The sequence below is a fragment of the Pieris brassicae genome, chromosome 10 (genome assembly GCF_905147105.1).
Source record: "Pieris brassicae chromosome 10, ilPieBrab1.1, whole genome shotgun sequence".
In the NCBI taxonomy this organism is placed as follows: Eukaryota; Metazoa; Arthropoda; class Insecta; order Lepidoptera; family Pieridae; genus Pieris; species Pieris brassicae.
The window spans coordinates 7,913,933-7,925,358 of NC_059674.1; the positions used below are offsets into that span (position 1 = coordinate 7,913,933).

Here is an 11,426-nt window from a genome sequence, read left to right on the forward strand (position 1 = left end):
CACAAGTGTTCGTGAATGCAAACAATTTTCATGAATGTTCTTGTTAAAACAGAGTTTAAGAGTGGTTCCGTCAAAAATTAATTATATTTTATTGTGTCATTTAGGGGACGTGTTTGTTCAGTAAGCTGAATTCTGGGGGCTTTGGTTTTCCCCAAGAAACATGCAGTATCCACGCAGCAGACATATAAGAAAATTTTTGCGAATTGATCAGTCAGTCAATCATAGTAACAAAAATACATAAATATTTAATACCGTATTGAGATGAAACAGATTGTTCTTCACCTAAGATATATCAGTAATAAAAAAAAGCGAAAAGATGTTGTTTAATTATAATCATTTTTAATATTTTGCACTTTAAAGATTATTCTCGATCCCAATTTTATTTTATTCATATGCAAAATACCTGCTTCACGCTTCATATTGCTTATTTCTTATCGGTACAATATATTAATAATTAATTAGGTAATTAATCATTTAAAATAATATACTACATATATAATAACACCTTGTGGCGATTCAAGCCTTCGCTTCAGGTACCTGTATGTTATTTTAATAATTAATTTTACAGGCTAGTGATCAGCTTTGCCACGTTATTGATTTTTGGTTTTATAATGTCCTTAATATAAAATATAATAACAATCCATTGTCCAATCAAACTTATCTTGAGTGGTATAATTAATTTAAATTGTTTATGTGTCAAGTTTTATATTTGTGGCTACATCTACCTATACAATATAATAATAATCTATACACAATAAACCAGTGGCGCTGCCTTTTTAGGTCTGGGCCTCAATTTCTGTATCTATTTCATGATTGTTTGTCATCTTATAGGCAAGTAGGTGATCAGCCAGGAGGCTGGTGTGTGTCAGGCACGCCTGTGCCGTCGGCTTTGTGGGTGTAAGTCTAGCTGGTTCCCTCAGGATGTTTACTTTCACCGTGCGAGCGAATGTAAAATGAGCACATAGAAAGAAAGTCCTTTCGTGCACAGCCGGGGATCGAACCTATAACCTCTGTGAGAGGAGTTCCACGCTAAAGCCTCTAGGCCAACACGGCTCATAAAACTATATTATGGGTCAAAATATCAACGTAATCTTGCATCAGAATAAAGCTCATAGCTCAGCGCTACGCCACGTCAATGTAGGTAAAACATTGTTAAACGTGAATGCTTTTAAGTAATGTTTTAGATCAAAGCAAAATTTGATCATGACGTTGTGTGTAACCAGCATATTCAAGGTTACGGGGGATTTTTTTTCGATGAATGTTAAAAAAGTACATATTTAATTACAACATCGTGTTCCACTTGGAAGACATACCACATCGATAGAGAATAAAACCGTAGAAAATTAATACTTGTGTATTTGTTGTTGGTTATAATCTAAATATTAAGCTTATTATCCCTATACAACACATACATCAGCCTATATAAAATGATCATCTTTCCATTCGTGTTTCAAGTATTTACCAAAAAAAGCAATAAATTTAAAAAAAAACACGTCATAAAACTGTTGTTTGTATATTATATATGATAGGATAAAATGGAACTGCTTGTTTGTTTATAGAACCACAAATTGTAAAGGTATTCGTCGATTAAAAAACCCTTAAAGAGAGTCAAGCAGACACTTCGAATCTGAGAGATAATACTATGTCATTGTAGGTGATTAGTACGTGTCGTAATGAAACAGTGATGTGTCCTGACAAGGACAGTTGTAAACGTTATCGTCATGAAACAATAATTTGTTCTGAAAAGAACAGTTAATTGCGTTATCGTTAGACCACGATATCGAACTGTTCTGAGAAGAACACGTTCGTACCCTTCGACGGTTGCGCGCAGAAAAGGACAACTTTTTGCCGCGCCTCGATTTTATCGTCTACGCACCCTTCGCATCTTGGTACCACATGTTACCACTAGTGGTCAGTGTAGGATAATTTTTGTATATAAATCTACAGTTTTTAAAAATTAAACACATTCCACATTCCATCTTCACCTCTTCTCAACGAATTATTAGGAAGTTTTATTTTAACCAAATAAGGACCAATCAACCTAAACCAAAAACTAACCTAAATCATTAATCAATTACAAATGTGTGGATGTTTATAATTCAGTAGAAATGGGCTTTTAACACTATGTTTGTATACATAATTGAGATAAACCAGTGACGCAACAATCTTTTGCCCTCTTGGAGACTCAGATTTCTATTTTTTGTTTCGTGATGATTTTACAGTGTGAACTCTATATAACGAAACTGAAGGGACCGTGAGATTTTACAGCGTTACAGAGGGTTGTCAAGTTGAAGAAAAATCAGAATTAGAAGTTTATTTCAGACTAGTGCTTTTAGTCATGTACATAAAATATGTTGTCGTTATTAAGTGTGGGTGTAATGTAAAGAATGTATCATTGCATGGAAGACAAGCTAAAGCAACCAAAGCCAATTTAGAGGCGTTAAATCGAAGGAAGTTACATGGACTTTTCTGTATTTTTTTTTAATTGGTAAGTCAGCCAACTGTGCCATGCCGGATTCCTTATGTTACTTCCCCTCATGAGCGAGCGTTAAAAGAACACATATACAGAAAAGTATACAGCGCCTCTCCTCGGCAAAGCCGAAGGTCAAACCACCGCCCTTAACGGTTGGAGAACAGTTAAACCAAAGAAGGTAATGAAAAGTGGTAAGTTTTAAATTAAAAATAATAAAATGAGAAATGTTTTTGACGGGATGCGCCGCGGGCTAAAACTGGTCTATAATTAAATAGATAATATATCAGCGATAATAGCGATAAGCATTCACTTTGAATAATACAAAACAAACATAGATGTTTCATTGTTAATTGTAACCTTCAAAAACCTGAACAAATAATTGATGATTAGACGAACTTACCTGTAAGTAAAGTTCTATCCTCAATTTCTCGAGCTTTGTCTTCAAGATCAGCATAGAAAACATATAGATGTTGAGAGTTAGATAGGTTGGTAGGAAAATAAACTTCCATAATAGTTATAATGTATAAGTACACGATAAATTAAATACACTTTCGATTGAAAGAAGGATATACTGTCTTCTTGTAAAGATGACTACAGAGTGAAATGGTAAAAATCACATGAACTTAAATAATGATTTAATTAGATTTGATTATATTCAGATTAATTATAAGATGGTAACTAGACCTAGTTACATATTAATTCAATCGAATCACTAATAATGACAAATCAGACTTATTTTGCTGACTTATTAGTCTATTGTAAAATGTACTGAGAATTTTTCCAGGATACCGTGAATACGTTAATCGCATAAGCATCTGGGTCCCTCTGCCAAGATATTTATTTGTCACATTTACGATTAAATTTACTGGCAAAAATGTCGACAAAAATGCACGATACCACCATTGGAAGTCCGATAAAACTGTCGATGGTTTAAATATTTTCATCTCTCTAGAGCCTTTGCGTAAAACCAGCCATATTCTACTGCTGGACAGGCAGAGGTACGTAAGCCTTAGTTGTACGTAAGCGTAAGCATTAGTTGCGTGCGAAATCTCTTATCTTACAACGTGAGATTCTGAAAAATTTGTTTAATTCAGCTTCAGTTTTTTTTAAAGAAATTTCAAGACTTTTAAAGAAATACACACATCCGAATATTTTATAAACATTCATTGTAGCTAGAGCGTCCAAATATCTAGTAGATATAATATAGCCACAAAATCTGAGTAAACTGTCCACGGGCTTAATTAAACCTGTTACGCTACGCTGGTTATGTACCCCTACGTTCGAGGGCACATCTGGAATAGCAAGGTAAATGCTACATTACAATATATAATGGATATACACACGTGTACAGGTCTACATCGATAGTAGGTAGGTAGACATTCAGTAAAGTAATAACCCCAGAGGCGAGGCGGTGTCAATAAATAAGGATGGCAATTGTCGATTTGAACCAGGGCATATTATTTCACCGAGGGAAGGGAGCATCTTGGATATAGCTTCCGGATACCCAGGCCCACACAGATTATAATCGATTATAATATACAAACAGACAGAAAACTGGACATCAAAAGTGAACGGCGGGAAAAACAAATGATTGATTTATTTAAATTATCAGTAGGTTCGATAGCATTTTAATACATCGAAAGGGAAACAAGTCAACGTAATATAATTGTTTAAATTATTTAAATTAAGGCTTTGCCTTCTGGTTGAAGTTTCTGTATGTGTCGTCTGGGAAGCCTCCTTGGCCTTCGGTTTCTCCGTTGGTTGGTGTTATCTGAGCATAAAGGAGTTCATTGATATAAAAGGAGGATAATTAGTTTAACTCGTGAAAATATCGAAGTCAAACCCATGTTTATTGTTTGATAGACGTCTTTGAAATAATTTGGGGATAGGTCGCGTCAAGTTTTCGTGACGATTTCCGTTTTGATTAGTTCATTAGTTTCAACACGTGTTCTATTCTAATCAATGCATATTCATGGTTTCGTTATTTTCAAGTAACACCCACGAAGCGCGTCTTAAGTTTTACTTACAATAACGAATCTACCCTATTATGAGAGCTATTATTAGAACTAGCAAACTGTGGAGTTGTTCTCGAGAAATATGATTAGATACTGTTTAAAAAAGAGCATACTCCTTCTTAAAATGCCGGCAGCGTATCCATGCGTCCATGGGCTGCGGTATTCGGCGTCGAGGCGTGACGACCCCATCGCCTATTGGTGAAATAACCTGTGTTAGAGGTTATTTCATCAGCACAATCAGTTAACCCCTTCCTAGAGGGAGTGCCATGCTGTTGCCTTCGGGCTTCAGCTAAACGGGCAGGTACGACCGGGGCAGTACCACAGTCTTTCAGAAAACCAGCGTGAAGTGATACAAAAGGTTCGCCTTCTTGTACTCGCGTTTCGTGCGTTGAAGAATCCCCCTCTCGGCGTCCACCAACGGCACACTCAGCATCTGCTGGTGGACGCACCAATTTCCAAACCAATTCGACATAGGGTCCTTCAAGAAAAGGAAGTACCAATTTTTAAAAGGCCGGCAACGCACTTGCGAGCCTTCTGGCAATGTGAGTGTCTATGGGCGGCAATATCACTTAACATCAGGTGAGCCTTTTACCCGTTTGCCTCCCATTTTATAAAATAATTGCCAGTTTGATATTATTAATTTTAAAAGAATTGTTCGTGCTAAGACCTCAATCAGAAATGTAGTTATCGCAACGGCCCTGCTGACCTCACCTTATGAGAGAAGTGAGTAGATTGGTATTTGCTCCCAGAGTCTAGAGCTTGCATGGTAGACATTGAATTCTCAAATGGCAACATTGATGTGATTAGTCCATGTATGGCATACCTATGAAAGTAAAGTTTATAAAATAGCCGCTATGATATACGGATTCCGTTCTTTGGCATTCGACTTCGGAACCAATACAATAAACTTTCTAAAGATGTGTATTTTCTATAAGATGTGATATTGTATATTGGATACACATAGTATCTTCTCTTTTAAGCTTTAGATTGGATGCCTGGTGAACGTATACCTACACACGAACGTATAACACAATTATATGGAAACTTCAAAAATATCTAAAATAGTTCTACATGCTAGACATAACGTTTTCTCGAAAGTATCGAAGTAGTAAAAACTATATAAAGGTATTTGTACGTATATATTAACTGCACAAGTTGATATTTTATTAATAGTGGTACATATTGCCATGATATTTCTTAGAATCCATTGGATGCGTTGTTGTTGTGATAATGTTGTTTTATGTTCATTAAACTTGATCATGAATTTTATTAAACGTTTTGGTTATCCAAATATCAAGACTAGCTATCGAACCTGGTGTAACTTACGCCTTACCCACAATATTCAAAGCCCAAGTCGGCCATTCGATTTCGCATGTCCAAAGGCAGATATGGGTAAAGCCGCCAATACTGCTCCAGTCTCTCAACTCTGCTCATGTTGTGGGTGTGTTGTCGAACTACCGGTTTTCTGTGATGGCCTATGTATTTACTGAAATATTTGATTTATAAGTTGTTCATAAGTTCGCCAAATGCCTTCGGGCAGACACATAAGTACCTGATGTACTTTCATTTTAGTCAGTGAGACTACCGTACCTGGTCTACGTTACGATTCTTGAGTGTAAGACATGTCCGTTAGCGGTGTTTTCTTCACCGCGCAAACATGCACGATCTTAGAGCTCATTAAACAAATACATATAAGAAATAATTACATTTGGCCAGTTCTCAACTCGAACGGACGGACGAGGTACTTACGTATAATATACTCCTGGTGTGGTCTTATGTCTTAAGCTACTGGGATTAGTGGTATTTTCAGAAATAATTTCCTTAACTTTTTGCTCCAGGTTTGATAAATAATAAATACTATTTGAATCAAAGTTCATTTCGACTATCTTTTGAATTTTTTCTTTCTGGGACATAAAAATACACATTAACTTGTTTAAAATGTAAATACAAAATTTACAGTTTTACTTTAGGCGTCGTTCAAGTATTTTTCAAATGTATTTAATTTTTGTTAAGCATGTTTGGTTTAATGATTCGATTGGATTAGTTGTATCAGCATAAACCTCATTTAACGGTTCCCCGTTCCTTCAGGAAAACATCGTGAGGAAACCGGCGTACCTTATACCAACAAAGTCGATCGTGTTAGGCATATAATACAGATCACCTACTTGCCTATTAGAAAAAGCAAATAAGCTCGTCGCAGATACAGAAATTTCAGGCCTAGACCTAAACACAAAACGAAAAGTGTAAGGTACTTTTTAAGGCCAAGCAGCTAACCTTACATAAAAATCTGTGTTAAGAACACCTTTTATTCATTTATGAACATACCTCTTCATTTAGTATCTCAATATACTCCGGAGTTCGTCTGAATCTTTCAAGAACTGATTTTAAGTCTTGTCCATATAATTTTCTGGCTTCGAACTCCAAGTCGTATTTTCTACTTTTACAATCCATTTGAATAACTGAGATTAAATAATCCACTTAATAAAATTTTATACGAGAAAATAGAGTAAAAAATCCAGGTACTTGGAAATAATACTATTACTGCGCCTTATTCAAATCAGCCATAGATACATTTGGATCAATCCACCTTTAGAACAATGCAAAGAAAAAGAAGTCGAGTCGAGAAGTGATACCCGCCTCCCATGGATACTTTAAATACCAGAGGGCTCGTGAGTGCGTTGCCGGTTGATGAATTGGTTCGCTCGACCCTAAGTCGAATTGGTTTGCAAACACTTCAGTGGACAGGTCCCACATAGTAGTGGTGCGCAGTTTATCCAAATCATTCCTCTGAGACGCTATCCCTGGTAAATGCGGTAGACGATACTGAGAGACTCGACATCTCTAGGAATTGGAAATTTAACGCAATTTTTAGGCCCGACTCGGGAGTTAAAACCGTAAGATCTCTACTCGAGCATGCTGAACTAGATCTATGCGGTGCTGGCGGCTAAAAGAATATTTAAAATCGATCCAGTAGATGTTGAGTGTATTCGTTACAACCATATAATTAAACTTATATTTACTCTTTATAATATTGGTCCACTTTTAGTAACTCAGTGGAATATATAAAAACAAAGGTACTTACTAGACGTTAATATTATGCTATATACAAATATGAAATACATTATACAAGGTTATTTCCGTCGTAAAATATATCGAACATAGAAATACGTCAATATTCTACGCGAAAATTATGATAACTTCTTATATATTTAAATGCATAAAACTCGCCCGCGCCCTGGCTTTTCTGAGTTCAATATTTAGACAGGTGAATCACAATCAATTTTAAAAGCATTCTGCTAATATTCGATGCCTGTGATGTTGTGTACTGCAAGGCTACATGCTTGAATCCCTACTCTCTTCCATGTTTATCAATGACATACGGCAATGCTTCAATCATTGTAGATGTTTACTTAGTGCTGATGATTTGAATCTCAAATAGTTTCTCCATTAAATGCCGTCTGCATCCAGAAATACCTTAATAGACTTTTAATTATTAGAATTAATTATATTTTTATTACCTGACATATAACAAGTGTAAACATATTACCAGAAATTAAACTATCATAGCGATTTTTGCTACCATAAAAGATCTTAGACTTAGAACGAAAATAGCCCTTGATGCTCATATAGACCTTTTGGTAAATTCTGCTCTTTTATCTTGAGTAAGTGACGTGACTCTAAGCAATTTAAGGGTAGAAAAATCTTTCTGTATACATACCTCGTGCAGCCTCATCGCAATACGCAAACCAAGCATAGAACCCTTATTACTCCGACTACGAGTCGAGGCTACCGAAAAAAAATCTTGCTCATATAAGAAAGACTTTCACAAAATAGATATTATCTTGTGATTCCGTCATAGCTCAAGAAGATATGTTACTCTATCTAAATCGCTTGTTTTGTTATGGTACGTGGTAGGTACAAAGTCTTAAACAACTTTTATGAGTGTAATTTACTGCTAAGATCACATGGAATCTTACACAGTTGTTTTAAGTGTGATGGTATGGGTATGCATTAGCGATTTACTTTAGGTTACGAGGTCGAGTAGTCGTCAATTGGCTCACATTGCAGCCACCGGTTTATTTGTAAAAATAATACATATTGAGACAAAGAGGTAGGTATAACGATGTGCCTTTTATTTTAGTTTAATTATAAATATCTTCAAAAATTCCTCTCTTCCCGGCGATGGGAATGGATGTTCTACCAAAACCTCCTCGGGGCTTGTATCTTTCTTCTGCCTTTCGCAGTTTAGGCTTGAATCTCTTTTGTCTCTCCAAACTCTTACCCCAATCGTACTTTTTGGCAATGTCATCGTGGATTTCCAAAGGTTTTATTGAGTCTAACGGGACATCAATATTGCTTCCTAGTCGTAAAACTGGAGGGTTTCTTAATGACTTATCTAAAAATATACAAAATAATGTAACACGTACACTCTAATAGAAATCTTCAAATGGCAAGTAATTATTTTATAGGGAATAATAATAATTTGTATATGATAGCAATTTTTTGGTAAACAATATAAATATTTCACCTTTTTTTAAATGAAAGACTGCATTTCGCCTTAAACTTAAGAGTAGCTGTTTCAAAGTGTCTTCATCAAAATCACCATCATAAAGTAATTCATGAGACGATCTAAAACAAAATAGTTATGCTATAAAATTCAATAAGGACCTAATACAACGACTTTTTTGTTTATTATAAACATGTTTAGTGAACGTAACAAAGTACAGTATTTATAGCACAGTTAGCCGCCATGCAGGTCTACAGACGTTACGACGTATAAGACATTCATTCACTGAGGTACATCAGATTTACTAGTCGATTTACTACTCGGTATAAAAAATCACAACCAAAGTAAAATCGTAGTACAACAAAAGTAGTAGTACAAAATCAAACCGTTTTCTCATGTGGCTTCGATAATCGTCAATAAATTCTGGATTTCTTATAAAATGAAGCCTTTCCCTGTTATCGTAATTCTTATCTTTTCTTGCGTCATAGTTCATTTGTAATAAACGCATAATTTCAGTCAGTTTATCCTGTTCATTACTTCTTTTCAATTCTGTATCTGTTAAAGCTAAAAAAATTGTCGTTTAAACGCTTGCTGTATTAAATTCACTGGTAAACCAGTTCTAGCCGTATATAAGACCGTTTTAGAAACAATTGTGATTTTTAGCGTTTAATTAATTGAACACTTGTAAAATCTGTGTATTTTCATTATTTTCACTTTTGTGCAGTTTTTTTTTTATAAAATAGGGGGCAAACGGGCAGGAGGCTCACCTGATGTTAAGTGATACCGCCGCCCATGGACACTCTCAAGTTTTTAATAAATATTAGTGAAAACTGTAATTGTGCGACAAATAACGGTATAATTTAATGCTATAATAATAATCTGTAGCTTATTTGATTTTATATTTGAGGTCATTTATTTATTTTGCCTGTTGAATTAGAAAACGAACCATGATGATATACAACCGTCCGAGGTAAACCTGAGCTATTATCAACTACGCTGTTGGAAGCAAAATACCTACTTTGTAAGTACTTAGATTTCCCAATGTAATCATCATCGTCACGGCTATTTAGGAGATCGATAAAGTTGATAAGATCGTCGTTGTTTGACTTCGGCAGGAAATCTGTTGAACTTACACTAAGAATGATTGTAACTGAAAAGAAATATATCTCTGAAATAATCGTTGATGCCGGATGCTATTTGTCGACATAATTATATGCGGCTAGTTGTGCACAGTTACTGCGCTGGTACTCTGGTATTTCCAAAAGTGTAGCGTTGGCAATCCCAACGCACACTTTATAGTTATAAAAAGAAACATTAAAGCTCCAAACAACAGACGTCTTGATATTTCTGCTCGATTTCTTCGGGCTTGTCAAATTTCATATATCGTGAAATTAAAGATAACTTAGATATTATTTCCTTGTTATCTGGATATTTTCGGTGTTCAGTGTGACATAGTTTCCGTATTTAAATAAATAACATCGTTTTTTTTAAATACATAGTTACATTCGACTGAAATTTTCTAAGTTTTTATTTACGCTCAGTGTAACTGAATGAGAGTTTTTTAGTCGGTTAAAATGTTTTACTGACAGAAGAAAACAACCGGTGGCGCTTCAAACTTTGATCTAAAGCCTAAGATTTCTGTATTTGTTTCGTGCTATTTTTTAATGTAATAAGCGAGTAAGTCAGCCTTCTGTGCCTGACACACGCTGTCGCCTTTTTAGGTCTAAGGCATGCTGATTGTCGGTGTTTTCACGATGTTTTCTTTCACCGAACCAGCGAGTGTGAATTGCGCACATAGACAGAAAAATTGGTGCATAGCGGGGTTCGATACTACGACCTCAACACATAGCACACTCAGGCCACAAGGCCAACAGTACTCACGGATTATATTTTGCGGATTAATATAATAAATGTTAATTCTAGATTGATGTCTAGAGTTTGTCTCATGTTACTTACCAAAAGCAATAAAAAACAACATTATTAAGGCATTTCCCTGGCAAAAATGGTATAACATAAAAATGAAATAATAAAAACTACTAAAAGAACAAATCAAATTGCATTATTTTTATGAATCTATAAAATACTGAAATAATTATGTTGAATAAAAAATATGCTAAACGTCATATTTTTTTTGTTAAATAACACGTGATGCTTCCAAATCAGTTTATTGTATTCGCTAATTATACACACTTTCAAACTTTGATCGAAAACCTAAGTACACTTGACATCGTTAAAATTAACTCTTTCTAACCCAAAATATAAACTTAAGTATTTTTTTAAACAAATTGTTGAAAAACGTTACAACCCTTCAGGGTTCATATTGTATTCGTATTTTTGAATATTAGGTTATTAGCCCTCTGTGTCAAGTGCTAGGTAAAGGACTAGGCCAACTTTAGTAAATTTGAATGAATAGCAAACATTTCAAAACTAA

General features: G+C 35.0%; 2 protein-coding genes across 2 annotated transcripts; both read right to left on the reverse strand.

Moving 5' to 3' along the window:
• Positions 1-4,055: 4,055 nt before the first annotated feature.
• LOC123715265 lies at positions 4,056-7,718 on the reverse strand. The gene is made up of 6 exons (XM_045670215.1): positions 7,571-7,718; positions 6,814-6,947; positions 6,238-6,392; positions 5,822-5,974; positions 5,200-5,311; positions 4,056-4,244 (listed from the first exon to the last, which is right to left on the reverse strand). Exons 1-6 carry the CDS (start codon positions 7,608-7,610, stop codon positions 4,158-4,160), a joined length of 681 nt encoding a protein of 226 aa, XP_045526171.1. The 5' UTR covers positions 7,611-7,718; the 3' UTR covers positions 4,056-4,157.
• Positions 7,719-8,600: 882 nt separating this feature from the next.
• LOC123715275 lies at positions 8,601-11,026 on the reverse strand. Its single transcript, XM_045670225.1, has 5 exons — positions 10,952-11,026; positions 10,014-10,145; positions 9,382-9,559; positions 9,017-9,117; positions 8,601-8,884 (listed from the first exon to the last, which is right to left on the reverse strand). The coding sequence occupies exons 1-5, from the start codon at positions 11,007-11,009 to the stop codon at positions 8,631-8,633; spliced, it is 723 nt and encodes a 240-aa protein (XP_045526181.1). The 5' UTR covers positions 11,010-11,026; the 3' UTR covers positions 8,601-8,630.
• Between the last annotated feature and the right edge of the window lie 400 nt (positions 11,027-11,426).

Excerpts from the sequence above, each read along its gene's own strand:
- LOC123715265 (XM_045670215.1), bottom strand. The coding sequence starts at position 7,610 with ATGTATTTCATATTTGTATATAGCATAATATTAACGTCTA. Across the intron at positions 6,393-6,813 it reads TTGAGATACTAAATGAAGAG|AAAGAAAAAATTCAAAAGAT; the intron begins GTATGTTCATAA and ends TTTATGTCCCAG. Across the intron at positions 5,975-6,237 it reads ACACCAGGAGTATATTATAC|TAAATACATAGGCCATCACA; the intron begins GTAAGTACCTCG and ends CAAATATTTCAG.
- LOC123715275 (XM_045670225.1), bottom strand. The coding sequence starts at position 11,009 with ATGTTATACCATTTTTGCCAGGGAAATGCCTTAATAATGTTGTTTTTT. Across the intron at positions 9,560-10,013 it reads GAAATCTAAGTACTTACAAA|CTTTAACAGATACAGAATTG; the intron begins GTAGGTATTTTG and ends CAATTTTTTTAG. Across the intron at positions 9,118-9,381 it reads CGAAGCCACATGAGAAAACG|ATCGTCTCATGAATTACTTT; the intron begins GTTTGATTTTGT and ends ATTTTGTTTTAG.